Genomic DNA, 19,246 nt, shown 5'->3' on the forward strand with positions numbered 1-19,246 from the left:
TCTAAATAAGCATTACTAAAAGCCGGACGATTTTGTCTTTAAAAGTAATTTGCTGTGTAGTGATCTTAAAGTGTGTAAGGCTGTAAGGACTGATTTTCCTGATAAAATAAAGCTCACCCTGCAATAAAGCCATAAAACGCACCCTGGATAGGAGATAGCAAAGACAGAGCACAGACATTGCCCTGTCCAAACTTATCTCCTTGTCCCCTTGTGTGACTTCAACTCATCCCCCTCTCCCTCCTCAAGTCACCAAAAGTTCATTAAGAATGTCTATATATCACATATGATGTATCATTTGAATCTATTGTTGTTTCCTTTTCATGTTTGGTGTCATTTTAAGTGTCTCAGTGCGATTGGTAAAATGGTCTTAATTTCATTGCAGTCATTGGTTTAATGAAAAAGACTGAGAACTCAGGAGAATCCTGTTCTCCTCTCTGGGTGATGTCCCTTCAAGACATCTCCTGAAAACAGGTGCTACCCCCCTGGGGTGAATGGATTGACCCAAACAACTCTAAACAACATTTGTATAACCCCTTTTGTTCTGGTCTGGGTATTTAAGGGTAGGTGACAGAGCAGTCTTTTGGACCCTTTAACCAGGATCATCCCCCATACAGTGCTGTTCCTGTTGGAAAACACTCACACACCACTGTGTGTCTCTGTCAGGAATGCATTGCTTACTTTTTTATATTTTTACCTGACAAATAAATGTTACATCTTGATTTATTCTGAAGTTTTCTGAAATCATTATTTTAGTAGACTATGAGGAGGCTGGTGCTCCCGCAGCTCTGTGTCCAGGATAGGTCAAACTAAAGGCACATATGAACGGAGCAGTAGCACGTCATCTAAAGACCTTTTGATTTCCGTCTATCACTGACTTGGCGAGTTGTACGGAAATGGCTAAATAAACTACACTTTTCTGTATGAGTGAGCAGTTGCAACCGACTTAAGAGGTATTAGCCAACCCTACATCCTCTGACCAAGATCAGACTGGCGAGGCTGTGTCCGAGAGATCCACGTAAACCTGTGGCGTGTGACTCTGTGTATCGGCATCGGGTCCCTTAATGAATTAATAACAGAAAGTAAGGGATGCTCAGAATAATCAAAGATCTAAATTAACTCATAATCAATATTTATGATTATTTTCTAATCAGAAACACAATTTAAATTTGATTATCATTTGAAATTGGAGTCAGATTAAGCGTAGAGCTAAAATAATACTTAAACTAAATTCAAATAAATGAAGTGAACTTCACTGGAGCGCTGAAAAGACATACACGCATTTTACCTTCGCCAGGCCGTTGGATTCCGTCATTGGGCCGACGGATGGTCCTTACAAGTGGAAACAAGTGGAGTGACTTTATCGCATCCGACACGCTGACCTGAACCGGCTTCATATACAGGCCCCTGGACTATACCTGTCCTGTGTGGAGTTTTGTTATTTCCTGTTCTGTGCCATGCTTTGTAGTCCTTTGTAGTTTTTCTTGTTGATTAGTTCATGATTGTTCCCAGGTGTGTCTTGTTCGCCAATCTCCCCTTGAGTGTAAATATACCCCAGTGTTTCTCATGTTCTTGGTCTGAGGGTTGCTCCATAAAACAAGATTAGAATACAAGCCAGGCTTATTTTGGTTAGTCAGACTTATCGTCGGTTGATTCTGTTTCATAAAGCAAACTTAAAATAGTTTGAACTCAGTTACTCTGGCAACTTATGCTGGGAAACTAGCCTGGTCCAGGGCAGGCTAACTGTCAGGCTAAGCCTCAGCTGTTACACAGATCCTCTAACACTGACCAATAGCAACACAATGACTGACACTCTCTCATACCATTATTAGACTTTATTAACCATTATCAGTCCAAAAATAAATATACAGTAAAGAAAATCAACTTAAAATAGGCTACAATGATAAATGAGACAATATAGACCAAACATGTTAAACTGTTTATGAAATGTTTGTTAACATTGTTTTATATATATATATATATATGTATGTATGAAGAGTTCAGATCTCTAAGTTCAGATCTCTATGAAGAGTTCAGAAGCCTCTAAGTGCCATCTGAAATTTTCTTCTAGAATGATCATTTTTTTCAAGCTCGTATATTTAAGTTAAATAATTTCACTTAAATGGCAATGCAAATTACCTATTAATTGTCATTTAAGTGAAATTACTGAACTTAAATATACAAGCTTTATAAAAAGATCATTCTAGAAGAAAATTTCAGATAGCACTTAGAGGCTTTTGCATCTGAACTCATATATATAATATAATATATATTATATACACAATATTATCCAGGTTTTATTTTTGTTTTGTGCCCAAGATTTAATTAGATAGTTTTAAAGATTTATGAATACATTTCTCTCTGGTTTTATTTGGCAGCTATAGTACATTTTTATGGTTATTATTATTAGAAATCATTCTAATATTCTGTGATGAATAAAAGGTTAAAAAGAACTGCATTTATTAAAAAAAAAAAAAAATTCTAATAATATAAATCTTCTTTACTATCACTTTTTATCAATTTAACACATCCTTGCTGAATAAAAGTATTGATTATTTCAAAAAAAGAAAGAAATTAACATCCATTGCACAAAAGATGGAAGAAGGTTCTTTAGACTATTAAAATGTTTTTGTTTTTACGCTAAGAAGAAAAACATGGTTCTTCTTATAACTGTTCACTTAAAGGTTCTTTGGGGAATCCTGAATAGTTCTTCTATGGCATAACTGTAAAAAAAAAAAACCTTTCGCAACCTTTACTTTTAAAGGAGAACTCCGGTCAATTTTAACATTGAGCTCATGTTTTTGTAAATCTGGAGTGCTGTCAATACAGAGAACAACAACAAAAATCGGTGTTGCCTACACCGTGTTATCCTCTTTTTAAAATTTGCACCCTGTTGACTTCAATGGGGCAAGTTTTAAACCTGCTTTAAGCCTTTTAACATCCTTGATGTGTCATTACCATAGACAGTAAAAGAAATGGACTCAATTGAGACAAGTGAAGCCCATTTTTAGCGATTTTTTAGCACTTCCGTTCCTGACGCGCAGACTCAAACCGACTCAAACTAAGCTTGATGACGTGAGCAACCTGTCTGACAGATGTATATCTTCTAGTAGCTGTGCGTGCAAACTGCCAACGTTAATCTTGCAGAGACGGCGAGCTTGAGCAAAGAGAGCTTCTTTGGCGTGAGTGAGCAGGAGTAAGTATTCTGATGAATTATTTTGTATAGTATTTATTTTAAAATGTAACGCCAGGGCTTCTCCCTTGACATCCCCCCGATTGCGCGCAAGCTTCTCCTCCTGTTCATACGGTAATTTCTCTATGGTGCGACAGAGAGTCGAGTGGTTATGACGCAATCGTTAGCCTTTTACAAAAACTGCTTCTATGGGGCCATAATGTAACATAGAAGGTAATGGAGCCCTTTATACATTGTCGTGTTTCTTTAGAAATAAATAATAAACAAATGGAGTCTTTAAACGCCTCAGATGTAAAGTTATTCGCTGTCAAAGTGATGCCAAAATGAATGGGAGTCAATGGAGTGCTAACGTAAGTGAAGTTCTGCTACAAGATGGCAGCACGCGGTCGGCTTCAACTTCCGGTCGATGGATTACCCGCCTGGGGTCATTACAAGTGCCCAGATCATGTGAGTGATTCCTTCAGAGTGAACGCGAGTGAATCTGACTGCAGTAGATGTGAAAGATATGAATAAAAGTGATGTTAATTCAGCCAGTGCTCATACCTTTATTTACATCCTGTTTTCGGTCGAAGTCCACAGTAGTCGATTGTTGAGTTCACGCGCGTGATCATAGGTAACTAAGCAACTCGACAATCGATTACTATGGACTTCGACCGAAAACAGGATGTAAATACAGGTATGAGCACTGGCTGAAATAACTTCATTTTTATTCATATCTTTCACATCTACTGCAGTCAGATTCACCCGTGTTCACGCTGAAGGAATCACTCACATTGGCTGGGCACTTGTAATGACGCATCAAGGATGTTAAGAGGCTTAAAGCAGGTTTAAAACTTGCCCCATTGAAGTCAACAGGGTGCAAATTTTAAAAAGAGGATAACACGGTGTAGGCAACACCGATTTTTGTCGTTGTTCTCTGTACTGACAGCACTCCAAATTTACAAAAACATGAGTTCTCCTTTAACATCCATTGCACAAAAGATGGAAGAAGGTTCTTTAGACTATTAAAATGTTTTGTTTTTATGCTAAGAAAAACATTGTTCTTCTTATAACTGTTCACTTAAAGGTTCTTTGGGGAATCCTGAATGGTTCTTCTGTGGCATCACTGTAAAAAACCCTTTCGCAACCTTTACTTTGAAGAATATCAGTTTTCAGAGTTGCACTGACATGCATTTCAATTTATTAAGAACAAAAATGAGCTCAAGCGAAATTTTACAGAAGTTTTCTGTAGTATCTTATACCAAAATATTCAGTGAATATGTATCATTCTGTCAATGTCTTTACTCTGACACACAGGCTGACCTTAAACAATGCAGTGGCCAATGTTATCGGTAACTGGTGTTCGGCCATCATGATGTTGATTTCCAGAAGCGTCTCACAGGATCTGTGTGTGAGTCTATTGAAAGTACATTTAAATGCATTTAAAAGAGCACTTAAAGCATGTTATAACACTCATATTTAGGGGGATTTTTTTTTTAATATAGGGGTACAAAACATCAAAGCTTGTGACACACATCACCATGGAGATTACTCATCATTTTAACAAGATGTCATGTTGTGTTTAGCTGTATGATGCCTTCCCGGGAAATATAACGAAGCGGTTGCCAGGACCTCATCAGACAATAATCTCAAACTAGTGCTGGATATCAGTCATGTGATCATCACAGCCCAATCACAGCCAGCGTACTGATACTCAGATCAACAGCTCTCTTACTCATGAGATATGGGTTAAATATTGGAGACATGATGAAAGCAGGAAGATCCAGATCTACAGGAGTGACGTTTACTGACTATTGACCGGTAAGATCCTCAGATAGGGAAAACACCGGAAGAATGGAAAGAGTGTGTGAGTGAAGGTGGTTGTGAATGTGTGTAGATGTGTGTTAGTTACAGGATCAGAGAACGACACCGTTCCTCTGTCATAGTCCAGATTCACTCTCACACGATCAAGCTTCTGTTCAACACGAAAACCAGAACCTGAAGACACTCGGTACCACACACACCAGACATCAGTGTTGAAGAAACCCCCTCCCTTCCTCTGGTTTGATGCTGTAGTTACTCCAAGACTCCAGCGTTCACTCTCTGTAACCTCCACATCCCAGCAGTGTGTTCCTGAGTTAAAGCCCTCTGAACCCAGAACACAGAGACAACAGTCAAATCTCTCTGGATTATCAGGAAGAGAATGGTTGTTCCCGCTCCATCTCACACTGGTCAGATCATCAGACACGACGAGACATGGATCTGCAGTGTTTGGGTCCAGAATCACAGGAGCTGATGAGACACAATCAACAGAAGCTTTTATTCTGATCTTCATATAATGATCGAGAGTGACCCAAAACAGATTATTATGAATTATGACACTCGTCCTGTTGATCACACACACTTTCTTCTGATCACTGTCAATGCTGTTATTAGTTTCACACTCGCTTTATCATCAGCGTTTAACGGCATCAACTACAAATGATTTGTTGTCGACTTCCTGTTGATTTGACTTGACTTCCTGTTGTCGAATGTGCATGCGTCGCGTCTGAACGCGTTGTTGTCTTTGGAGCTCCATCGATTTGATTTATAATTCTTGATTTTACTCTTTAAACTTACTTACAACAAACATTTTCTACTTTTCCTCACTGAGAAGCACTACTGCTCAAACCTCATAGTTACAACGCGGACTGTTGAGCAGACGCGTCTCAAGCCTATTAGTGATCCAACGCTGGATACTCTTATAGGTTACTCCCGGGGATCACGGCTGAACGCGTCTTCTCAACACTCACTTACAAACATTTTTTCGCCTATCGTGCGTCTACTCTACACCCGTACCACTAAAAAGATGGATTATATCCAAGACTTCAGTCATAAATTAGTATTAATATTGATAGCATCACTGGTAGTGTTGTTGCTAACTTACTGTCCATCGGTTAAAATGGCGAATATATCAGATGTAAGTAGACTACCTTTTGGTGCAGGTGAGGACACATTTGAGCTACACGCGGTGCAGTCTGAGCTGGAAGCTGTTGAGAAACAGATCCACGACCTTTTAGTGAGACAGGCCGAGCTGATAGACCGGCGGTTAGCTCTTGAAACATCACGCGCCGATGCACACAAATCAGTGATTAACGTTACTAACCCGCTAACTCCGACCTCGTCTACTCCGTGCGTTACTCAGCATCGGTCACGAGCGTCGAGGTCGCGATCAGCCATGGTCTCGTTCACTCCGGCTCCAACACGCCACCACGAAGCCTGGATATTTCCGCAGCGGAAGACGCGAGTCAGGTCTAGACCAAGACTCTCTCCGACCCTCCCGGTTTTCGAGTTATCCACACAAAACCGCTTCTCCCCTCTTCGCGAAACAGAACGCGATGCTGTGATCATCGGTGATTCCATCGTTCGACACGTACACGCTACGTTAAATAAAAATAAGGTGCACAGTCACTGCTTTCCTGGTGCTCGTGTTTCTGAAATCGCTGCTCACTTTCCCGAAATTCTGAACGATAACAAGCGCGTCGGAACTTTGCTATTGCACGCGGGAGTGAACGACATCAGGCTGCGCCAGACGGAAGTTCTGAAGAAAGACTTCAGGAATCTGATCGATACGGTACGCAGCACATCGCCTGAAATAACGATCATTGTGTCAGGACCGCTTCCCACGTACCGACTAGGTCATGACAAGTTTAGTAGATTATTCGCGCTAAATGAATGGCTAACGTCATGGTGCAATGAGCAGAAACTGCTCTTTGTAAATAACTGGAATCTGTTTTGGGAGCGTCCTAGGCTTTTCCGTGCTGATGGCTTACACCCAAGCAGATTCGGATCGGATCTTCTGTCAGATAACATCTCCAAAATGTTAAATACCATTTGACTAGTAACCAAAAGTCCAAATCATAGTCTCTGCTGCACCAAATTAACTGATATAAATACTAGTGTAGAACATTGCATAGAAACTGTGTCTATTCCTCGTTTAGTGAGATCAAATAATAAATCTACTGCAGGATCTAGGAAAAATTTAGTTGTTATTAAACCAGAAAATGTTGCTATTAGTAAACAAAAACAATTTCTAAAGCTAGGTCTTTTAAACATTAGATCACTCACACCTAAGGCAGTTATTGTAAATGAAATAGTCACAGATAATAGCATCGATGTACTTTGCCTTACTGAAACCTGGCTTAAACCAAATGATTATTTTGGTCTAAATGAGTCTACTCCAGCAGGATACTCCTATAAGCACGAGCCCCGTCTGATTGGTCGTGGCGGTGGTATTGCAACAATCTATATTGATTTTCTTAGTGTTACTCAGAAAACGGGTTATAAGTTTATTTCGTTTGTACTAAATGTTACGCTCTTAGATGTTAGAAAAACATCCCTATTATCTTTAGCCTTGGCTACCGTATATAGACCGCCTGGGCCTTACGCTGATTTCCTAAAAGAATTTGCAGATTTTCTCTCAGATCTATTGGTCAATGTCGATAAAGTATTAATTGTTGGAGATTTTAACATACACGTAGATAATCAAAATGATACGTTAGGGGCTGCGTTTATAGATTTATTAAATTCCTTTGGGGTTAAGCAAAACGTTACCGGACCAACTCATCGTTTTAATCATACACTCGATTTAATTATATCACATGGAACCGATCCAACCGATATAGATATCATTCCACAAAGTGATGATGTAACTGACCATTACATGGTAACTTGCATATTACGTACCCCGGTAATATATCATGCTGCGCCGCGTTATCAATTAGGCAGAACAATCCTTCCATCCACCATAGATTTTTTTTTAAATTGCTTATCTGATCTGTCTCAGCTGCTGCCTGAACCTAAACAAACAGATGAACTAGAAGAACTAACCAGCACTATGAGCACCATTCTCTCTGGAAAATTGGATATTGTTGCACCCATTAGATTAAAAAAGGTCAGAGAGAAAAGTAAAGCACCATGGTACAACAATACTACGCGTGTTCTAAAGAGAGAAACCCGTAATTTAGAGCGTAAATGGAAACAAACTAATTTAGAGGTCTTTAGAATCGCGTGGAAAGACAGTATGTCACGTTATAAAAAGGCCCTAAAAGCGGCCAGGGCTGAGCACCTCCGCAAACTAATAGAAAACAACCAAAACAATCCTAGGTTTTTATTTAACACCGTGGCTAGACTAACAAATAAACAGACGTCACCCGAACAAAATATCCCGTTACAGTTTAGTAGTAATGATTTCATGAATTTTTTCACTGAGAAAATAGAAAACATCAGATCCACAATTGTAAACGTTCAATCCTCAATCGCGCCTTATAACTCAGCCTCGATTATCACCCCGCAAGAACAATTACAGTGCTTTACAACTATAGAACAAAAAGAGTTAAATAAACTTATCACTTCCTCTAAAACAACAACTTGTTTATTAGATGCCATACCAACTAAACTACTGAAAGAAGTGTTACCTATAGTGGAAGAGCCTCTCCTCAATATTATTAACTCATCTTTAACTTTAGGTCATGTTCCAAGAACATTTAAACTGGCAGTTATAAAACCTCTCATTAAGAAACCACAATTAGACCCAAATAACCTAGCAAATTATAGACCCATTTCAAATCTACCTTTTATGTCCAAAATACTAGAAAAAGTTGTGTCTGCCCAACTAGGCTCTTTCTTACAAGAAAATGACATCTATGAAAAGTTTCAGTCAGGATTCAGGCTGCATCATAGCACTGAAACTGCGTTCGTTAAAATCACAAATGATTTACTCTTAGCTTCTGACCAAGGCTGTATCTCAATATTAGTTTTACTTGATCTTAGTGCTGCGTTCGATACTATAGATCACACAATACTCTTAGATCGACTACAAAATTATACCGGTGTTCAAGGACAAGCATTAAGCTGGTTCAGATCATACTTATCTGACCAATACCATTTTGTCTATTTAAATGGAGAAAAATCGATCATAACTCCAGTAAACTATGGAGTGCCACAGGGATCTGTGTTGGGCCCTCTGTTATTCTCAATATATATGCTGCCACTTGGAAATATTATAAGGAAACATGGAATTAGTTTCCATTGTTATGCTGATGACACTCAAATCTATATTTCGTCACGGCCGGATGAAAACGCTAAATTATCCAAATTGACAGAGTGTGTTAAAGATATAAAAGATTGGATGACGAGCAATTTTCTTTTATTAAATCCAGACAAGACAGAGGTAATACTTATCGGTTCAAAAAACCGCCCACAAAACCTCTTACAATACAACTTTAACATAGTAGGGTGTCCTGTTACTTTATCCTCTACAGTAAAAGACCTGGGTGTTATATTAGATTGTAACCTGTCTTTTGAAAATCATATTTCATATGTTACAAGAACAGCCTTTTTCCACCTTAGAAACATTGCTAAGCTACGTAACATGCTATCTGTTTCTGAAGCAGAAAAGTTAGTTCATGCATTCATGACCTCGAGACTAGATTACTGTAATGCTTTATTAGCTGGTTGTCCTGCATCCTCAATAAACAAGCTACAGTTAGTACAAAATGCCGCCGCTAGAGTTCTTACTAGATCAAGAAAATTTGACCATATAACACCAATTTTATCATCACTACATTGGTTACCTATAAAGTCCCGTATTAATTACAAGGTATTGCTACTGACTTATAAAGCCCTAAACGGCTTAGCTCCAGTTTAACGGATCTTCTATCGCCCTATAATCCATCGCGCTCTTTAAGATCACTAAATTCGAGGCTTTTGGTCATACCTAGGATATCCAGATCCACCAAAGGAGGGAGAACATTTTCACATTTAGCTCCAAAACTCTGGAATAGCCTTCCTGATACTGTTCGTTGCTCAGACTCGCTCTCCCAGTTTAAAACTAGATTAAAGACGCATCTCTTCAGCCAGGCATTCATATAATATTTTTAATCTTACAGTTAAATCCGGTCTCTACTTCATAAACGCCAGAGGAGAACTGGCCCCCGACTGAGCCTGGGTTCTCCCAAGGTTTTTTTTCTCCATTAGGTCACCTGATGGAGTTTTTCGGTTCCTTGCCACTGTTGCCTTTGGCTTGCTCAGTTGGGGATACTTAATTTAATTAATCAATCAACAATACTATTGATCAGCATTACCAAACGTGGATGTTTTACACTAGAAACAAACACTGATGTACTATTTTATTTAATACTGTGAAGCTGCTTTGATACAATCTGTATTGTGAAAAGCGCTATATAAATAAAGTTGACTTGACTTGACAAACATTAAATATGAGATTCAGACATTTGTGTCTATCAAGAGAAACTGATCCTTTGGGAAAGTTAAATAACAATAAATCACTGAGATCTGTTGAGATTTCTGCTGTAGATGAAGAACTGTAAGTGTGTGTCTGATCTTCAGCATCTGATCATCTTCATTTTACTGGCTCTTATAGTCTGTGTTTTGTTTTAAATTAGTTTATTATGACTGTCTGTTGTGTTTGACTTACAATCATGAATCACCTTTAACACTTCCTAGCCACGCCCTAGCAACCATTGTCGAGCTCCCTAGCAACCCAACTCCAAAGAGGGATATCTTCTAATCTGAATGTCATAGAGGAGTTGCGGTTGGTTTATATCATTCATACTTACAAGCAGCCTTTGAAGTAACATGACTGGCAGTTGCCAAGCCACTCCCTAGCAACTAAACAGAGTACCCTAGCAACTATTCAGCAAGACCTATATCTCTGCTACAGAACATCATAGAGACATGGTGGTTGGCTCCTTTGACTAATACTAGCAAACAGGACTTCCATCATGCTTCACATGCTAGCAGAATAGCTACATGCTAATAGCGATTAACTAAGTGTTGCAATATGTCAATAATGCTAACTAAAACGCAATAGCAGCATTCTAATCATGTTAGCACCATGTTAACATGTTAATCATGCTAGCATCATGTTAATCATATTAGCATCTTGTTAAAACATGCAAGCAACATTGTGATTGTGTTAGCCTCATGCTAGCAACATGCTAATCTTGTTAAAATTTGGTTAAAAGCATGTTTGCAAAATACTAATCATGTTAGCATCATGCTAAGAACATACTAATCATGTTAACAACATGATAAATGTGTTAGCATCATGTTAGCAAAATGCTAATTGTGTTAGATCTATCTATCTATCTATCTATCTATCTATCTATCTATATATATATCTATCTGTCTGTATCTATCTATCTATCTATCTCTGTCATGAAGAGCCTCTAACTCTCCATCCATCATGTCCAGCTCAGATCTCCTGCTGTCAGACTCACTTTTGTGGATGTAGTCCTGCCTCTTCTTCCAGACTCTGAACGGCAGGTTGCCCAAGTATCGTGGCACATGAATCAAAGCTCCAGAAGCCATCTGTGGATCCGGCTGTGAGCTCTTGACTCTGGAAGAACATTCAGGAGTCAGAACTGCAGTGGCTTTGGATCAGGACCAGAGAGACCAGAGACAGGAGCAGATCACTCACCTTTCCATTGAGCCTGGAAACTCCTGCAGAACAAACACACCATTTATCATCAAGAACTCAATCAATCATCAATCAATCAACCAATGATCTGAAATCAGACCTTCAGAAAGCAGACGTCATTGGCTTTCATCATCTCCTCCATGTCTTTGATTGTGTGTGAAAGAGCTGAGATGTGTCTGTTCATCTCATCCAGCTTCTCCTTCATCCTCTGCTCCTTCTGCTCCTCTTCCTCCCTCAGTGCAGTGACTGTAGCTTCTTCTTCACCGCTGAGAAACTGATGAAGCATCTTAAACTGCTGTTTAATCTGATGCTCTGTGTGCTCAGCTTGAGACTGAAATCACATCACATTCACTTCAATCATCTCAATCAACACACATCATTAATATCCAAGATAAACTCGGATACCCGACATAAAACGGATCCAGAAGCAGAAGCTCGTCATTTACAAAAATAATAAATTGTTATCCATTATATCAGATCATAACTGTATATAGTGATCCAACAGCTGTAATGAAAATGACTCTCGTCTCTGTTTCCTCACCTTGATGTGTCGAACTGTTTTCTCAATCTCTGCTTTCATTTCTTCATTGTGTTGAAGTTTCTCCTGTAAGGACTTCAGTGCTGTATTGAGCTTCTCCTAGAATTGAACAAAAATACATAAAACTCCAGATTACAGTGAAGAGAAGACAATACAGTGACGATCATATTGAAGGGTTAAAATTTAAGAATCTATTTCAGATATGCTTCCTTACATAACATCACAGTGAAGAATACTTATTTTAGCTTTTAAGGTTAAGATCTCAGCAAAGTTGTAATTCCTGTTTTCTTTAATGGCTCTTCGAGCCCCAGTTTCACTCAGACTGATGGGATTAGCACACGAATGATTCACTGATAATCTCACCTTTTGTTACCTTAACCTGCATACTCATTTACATGATTTGTTTGAATTTGTCTCCACCCCCAAAAGTCCCTCCTCCTATAAAATGCCTATAAGATATCATGTAAAGTTATGTTAGATCAGATCATGTTGGAAGTTTCTACAGCCGCGTACAGAGGAGTTCTCAATAAAGAATAACTTCTGTTGAACGCGATCGTCTCCTGGTCTCTGCTTTGAAGAAAGAAAAACTTTAAAACAGATGGTGACGTGAGCCGGATGGAGAAGAAGGAAATTCAAAGAATTTTAAGCTCAAAGAACTGCATCTTGAAACTTCAAGCTCAAAGATCTCAACGAAGCTGACTGAGTTCCAGACTGAATCTTCTGAATCCAGATTGAAAACTTCAAGCTCCAAAAAGATCTCAAAGACTGAATTTTTCCAGACGGAATCTTTCTCTACAAATGAAAGACTCGGTGAGTTTCACTCCATTAAAAGAACCAATGCAGACTAGTACAAATGTTTTCCTCTGCGCCGTTCAGAGAAGTAGTTAACAAACAGCTGTAGAGTTTGGTTAACTATAGATAAGCCTCTAAAAAGTTTTTTCTTTTAGAGATGAAATTGATCCTCTGTTGTTGGCAGGGAAGATTAACAGTTACATGTTAATATTGTGTGTATGCTCTTGCTAGAGAAGACCTATCTGTAAGGTAGAGAATTAGCTTTAGAATTAGATTTAGCCTCATGTGCTAATAAGATTGTACCCTCTGTTTGCAAGACAGTAGAGAGAAGGTTTTTTTAGTGTTTGTTTGTGGTAACAAAAATTCACAAAATGTTTAGGAAAAGTACTAGACAGATTACACCTTTTTGGACAGATAGTGAATTCAAGTCTTTGTTATCAGAGCACATGGACTCAATCGTGACTGAGGAAGTCAGATTGAATTTAACAAAGAAATTTGGCATTGATCCAGGCAAAGTTTGGTCAATTGAAGATTGTAAGAAGGTACTAGGAGAAAGTATTCGCAAGAACAGTGTGAAAAGTTTTATCTGTTGTCACAGAGAATTCGGTTTAACACTAGCTACAGAACAGTCTAAGCGCAACTCCGAGCTAGAGAAACAGATCAAAGAGCTCCGTGCTAGAATATCTTCGTTGACTAAGAAAGTAAACCGCAACAAAGATGCAGAAAAAACTGATGTGGTAGAAGTTAGTCAGCCTGATAACAATTATCCTGACTTAAAAGTTGTCTTTGAAACAGATGTAGCCATCCAATCAGTAACTGATCAGCCTGTAGATTCAGTGCAGGTTTGTGGGGCTAGGAGAAGATCTCAGGGAACTAAAAGTGTTACTCACAACTCTTCTGTTGTCCAAATACAAGCAGTCAAAACATTTTTAGGTCCGAAAGATATTGAGAGAATTGCTGAAAGTTTGCCATCAGTGCAAAGAAATTTTTCTGAGTTTAGGAGAGCATTGTTCAGTAAAATGCATCTTTACGACATGTCGTTGCCAGAAGTCACACAGCTGATGTCACAAATTCTAACTGAATCTGAATTCAACAATTTTGAGTCTGCTTTTACTTCCGAACTGCAACATGTCAGTAAAGGCGATTTGAGAGAAGGTGTTTTGAAAATCCTAAAGAATATCTTAGGACCGAAAATCGATTGGTCAAAAATTACCAATTGTGTACAAAAGAAAAAAGAAACTGTTTGTGAGTACACAGAACGATTCTGTCAGACCGCTGCAGTTTACAGCGGAATTGCCGACACTCCAGAGAAAGTGTTAGGTCATAATGGTCCTCTAGTTCGCGCATGGTCCGATGGTCTTTTGTCAGAACATAGAAATGCATTGCCTTTCTTAGATCTTACATGGTCAAATAGAACCCTGCAAGACAACCTGGACAGTTTAGCTATGTGGGAAAGAGACTCTGATGTCAAGGCAAGAGTAAAAATTGCAGCAGCATCCTTTAAGGTTAACTCAGAGAAGCAAAAGCAACGCAAAAGTCCTAGAGAAGCCAGTTGTTCTTACTGTGGCAAGCACGGACATTTTGGAAATGAGTGTAGGAAAAGCAAAAAGAACTTTAAAGATGTAAATAAGGTTACTCAGCTTCTGCTTAGCCTGCTTGATATTCTGAAGCAGCCCCTCCCCTCCTCGTTAAACTCGTGGGGCAACTTGATACGGTGTTAACCATTTAGGCTGTGATTGCTTAATCTCCCCAGTAACTTACAACAACGATGAAAGACTTATTTTTGTTTAATAGAACAAAAGGAAAGTGACTGTCTCAGCTTTTGTTTGGGGGGCATTAAATTAGACTCACAGCCTTAAATGTTATGCCATAAAATATTGCAGTCAGACAACCATCCTCTGTTAATGATGTTTATTAGGACTGATGTTTCACTGGAGAATGGAAATGTGCCAATTTTCTCACACACTGTACAGTGTGTACACAACACAGGGATAGGATAGGACACATGGACCAGTGAGGTGCCCAGGGGAGAACTGGAAGCAACAGGCTTTCGGGGGCCAACCCTGCGGTGAAGATTCCCTTATAGGCCCTTCCCAACCATAGTCTATCCTCACCTCACTGTTCTTTTTTAGGTGTCTCATAAATTAAGAAATAGGGAAAGAATGAAACGACAACCATAGACTCTGAAAACGATAGAACCATAGTGTTTAAACTGCTACAACCGTAGTGTTTTGAAGAAATACTGCTCTGTTTTGTTTTCTTTCTTCCTCTGTGCAGATAAACACTTGAGGGCTGTTCCAAAAAAAAAATCCATATGCAACGACGTCTCATCTGCATATGAAGCCACAACCTCAAGAAGACTACTACACCCACTGCTGAACGAGCCAATCACAAAAAAAAAAAAAAAAAAAAAAAAAATACACAATGCAGAAATACAAAACCTTCAGTCATCCATCGCTATGATCAAGACTACAAGCCTGCACCATTATCTGAGTGCTGCACCTGGTTAATATGACTGAAGATAACTTTTCATGGTTCGGAAACCTGTTAGTATCAAGTGTGTCAACCAACAAATGTCTCACGTCCAGCACAAGGAAATAACAGTTTTCAACCAGAAAAGACTATTACTTGTAAGGACTTCACGGACCCTAGTTGCATGTTATGTTTCTGTGTCAGCATGCAATTACAGATGAACAACACAGAGCAAGTTATATGTGCCTGTAACTTACACCAGTTACAAGAATGAAATTTATGTGTTTAAATTTGTATTTTGTGAGAGTTTTTTTAAGAACTCTCAAAGAGGGGACTGAAGGGTTAAAATTTAAGAATCTATTTCAGATATGCTTCCTTACATAACATCACAGTGAAGAATACTTATTTTAGCTTTTAAGGTTAAGATCTCAGCAAAGTTGTAATTCCTGTTTTCTTTAATGGCTCTTCGAGCCCCAGTTTCACTCAGACTGATGGGATTAGCACACGAATGATTCACTGAGAATCTCACCTTTTGTTACCTTAACCTGCATACTCATTTACATGCTTTGTTTGAATTTGTCTCCACCCCCAAAAGTCCCTCCTCCTATAAAATGCCTATAAGATAACATGTAAAGTTATGTTAGATCAGATCATGTTGGAAGTTTCTACAACCGCGTACAGAGGAGTTCTCAATAAAGAATAACTTCTGTTGAACGCGATCAACAGAAAGAAAAACTTTACAACAATATAATGCAGTGAAAAAGTATTTGCCCCCTATCCTGATTTCTTCAGTTTTTGTGTACATCTCATACTAAACTGATTCAGAAATTGCAACCTGAGTAAACACAAAGTACAGTTTGTAAATGACAATGTTATTTATTGAAACAAAAAAGTTATCCAATACCAACTGGGCCGGCGTGAAAATGTATTTGCCCCCGTAGTTACTAATTCCTCAGATCTATGAAACTGCATTTATAATGTAGTTCAGCTGGACTAAACACATCCAGTCCTGATCACTGCAGCTGTTCAATCAGATCAACACTGAACACTGAAGCCTGATTGGTTCACGTCTGTGCGCCTCTACAGACAAACGGCTTTTCAGCCGCCAAAACGGACGGGGTCGACTGCATATTTAAGTCGCGCTGAAAACTAATTTCATCAGAATTTTTTCACCACGCTTTTCAGAACGATGAGCTTTGTAAAAATCAACGCGTTTCAGAAAGGCGAGGCATAGAGGAGCAACAATAAAATGATTAAATATTACAATAATGACTTTTTGAACCTAAAACCACGTAAGCCTATCGCATTAAACCAAATACACGGAATAGTGTTCTTTTCAGAACTGTCACATGACCTCTTTAAAAGAGCCAATTTGAGTGACATTTGTTACAAAAACCAATCAGGTTTCAGTATTCAGGGAAAAACTAAAGGCTTGTTCGACTTCATGCAGCTCTGCGCAGACCGATCGGCGGCTGACTTAAAGCAGTGCATGCCGGTTAGAAATTTTGTCCGACTTGATACAGCGCCGACGCCACGTGACTGTGACATATGCCATCAAAGTACCGCGAGAGCGATTCGAGAGTAGCCGGAGAACTCAGCCAGCGCAGCTTCTCAAGAGCGGCTGCAGGAGCTCTGATGACGACACAGCTGTTCCACGATTGGCCGGATTCACCGCATGACAACGATCACGTGTGTTTCGTGTTTATTCGAACATCTTTAGTTCCTCTAAAGCTCTCAAATCAGTTTTTTATAACAGTAAACACTCTTCTCATGTCGTTGCGATGTTATATTGTGTCATGTTTATCAAATTAAAACTGATTAAAAAACGTAGACTCCACTTCATTGATAGTAGCTTATGTTGAACTTTATTCTTGTTCAAACAGACGCTGTATGAAGCAGTACATAAAGTATTGAATGAAAAAATCTATTATTTGGCAAATATTGCATTTATTTCACTTCAGCTGTGGTAAAGTATGCAAACACCACGTGAGCGGTCACTACGGGAACCAGAAAGTGTCCGACTTCACGTCTCCGTTTGCAGCTCCTCCCCGCCTGCACGCGGCTACTCTCGCCGATCGGTTGCATCCAGCCGCAGCCGATGTCGAACACACCTTTAGTTTTCCTCATACGTCAGTTACTGATGCAATGCTCATGATGATCTCAGGGAGTATCCGGAACAATCTGTGTTTATGACTCGTCTTTACATTTGGGACAGGGCCTTACATGTGAATCAAGAAACATTTGTCTTACCTTATATGATGAAACCACTTCACTGATGGGTCCGAATTTATGATTGTCGTGTTGTTTTGAATCTCTGCACACGATACACACAGGCTGTTTGTCCTCCAGACAGAAGAGTTCGAGTTTCTCACTGTGTAAACTGCAGATCTCCTCAGACCCGGATGAACACCTCTCATTTCTCTCCCTCAGGAACGACTCACACAAGTTTTTTAACACAAGATTAACTGGAGGATCAGGTTTTGAGGATCTTCTCCTGCAGACAGGACACTCCCGAGATCCCTTGGTTCTCCAGAACTGTTGAAGACACTCTTTACAGAAACTGTGACTACAGGATAAAAGAACAGGAGCCTTGAAGATTTCATAACACACAGGACAAGAAAGCTCTTCTTCAGAGACATTTAGTGAAGCCATTTTCACTGTTTGAGCTCCAGCAAACTAAACTTTACTTTCACTTTCTGAATGACGGTTTAAAAAACAAATCCCCATGAGAATCACAAAGATCAGAAACAAACTCCTCAAATTCCTCTAAAGTTTTCCCCTTCGTACTCCACTGATCGCTGATTCTTTATTGCTTTAGACAAAGTCCAAATGGCAGAAAAGAGAAATAACTAGTCCTCCTCTTCCTGGTTAGTGTTGTAAGAGGTGGAGCTTCTGTGATGAAACAGGTCAAAGAGCAACATCAGTGGCCTGTACCATGATGGTAGCTGAACAAACTCAGGGTTACAGGATGAGTTTACAAAACCAAACCAATCCAAACCATCCAGGCTTAGTTGGTACCATGATGCTGTTCATCAACATGCTCTGTCAGCTCAGGCTTTGATCCCGAGTTTAGGAGTTTAGGAGTGACATCAGTAGCCAACAGCCAATCACAGGCTGAGAAAGAGGGAAACTGAGGTTCATTTCTCATGAGAGAAACAACACGATTCACTATATAATATTAAGAGAGTGAAAAATATAAATAATTTAAACAAATTTACACAACAAGAAGAAAATAGCTGTGTATGAAAGAGGACAACTAAAAGAAAAAGTCTTGCTATATCAGTGCAAGTGAAGTTAGTTTACACAGTTGATAAAGGTATAGAGAGAATTGAGCATTTAAGCTCACATCTAGTCATTTTATAGCTTTATCTATTGATTCTAAAGCGTATTTATATTACCTTTATATATGTATTCAATTAAACTGTGTGTAATAATAATTGATAAACTAAAATGGTACATGTGTGATCGATTAAGGGTACAATAATTACATAAATAATAATCAAATCATACAAAGTTATGATTCTAAATAAGCATTACTAAAAGCCGGACGATTTTGTCTTTAAAAGTCATTTGCTGTGTAGTGATCTTAGAGTAGAGTGCCATGTTTTGTAGTCCTTTGTAGTTTTTCTTGTTGATTAGTTCATGATTGTTCCCAGGTGTGTCTTGTTCGCCAATCTCCCCTTGAGTGTAAATATACCCCAGTGTTTCTCATGTTCTTGGTCTGAGGGTTGTTCCATAAAACAAGATTAGAATACAAGCCAGGCTTATTTTGGTTAGTCAGACTTATCGTCAG

The 19,246-nt window shown here is 39.0% G+C and overlaps 1 protein-coding gene across 1 annotated transcript; it reads right to left on the reverse strand.

Moving 5' to 3' along the window:
* Nucleotides 1–4,353: 4,353 nt before the first annotated feature.
* Nucleotides 4,354–18,338, reverse strand: LOC311094654 (nuclear factor 7, brain-like). The gene is made up of 6 exons (XM_084132751.1): nucleotides 17,704–18,338; nucleotides 12,193–12,288; nucleotides 11,752–11,982; nucleotides 11,652–11,674; nucleotides 11,452–11,570; nucleotides 4,354–5,461 (listed from the first exon to the last, which is right to left on the reverse strand). The coding sequence occupies exons 1-6, from the start codon at nucleotides 18,103–18,105 to the stop codon at nucleotides 4,974–4,976; spliced, it is 1,359 nt and encodes a 452-aa protein (XP_083988877.1). The 5' UTR covers nucleotides 18,106–18,338; the 3' UTR covers nucleotides 4,354–4,973.
* Nucleotides 18,339–19,246: the final 908 nt, after the last annotated feature.

The sequence above is a fragment of the Abramis brama genome, assembly GCF_963993115.1.
Source record: "Abramis brama genome assembly, chromosome: 13".
Classification (NCBI taxonomy): domain Eukaryota; kingdom Metazoa; phylum Chordata; class Actinopteri; order Cypriniformes; family Leuciscidae; genus Abramis; species Abramis brama.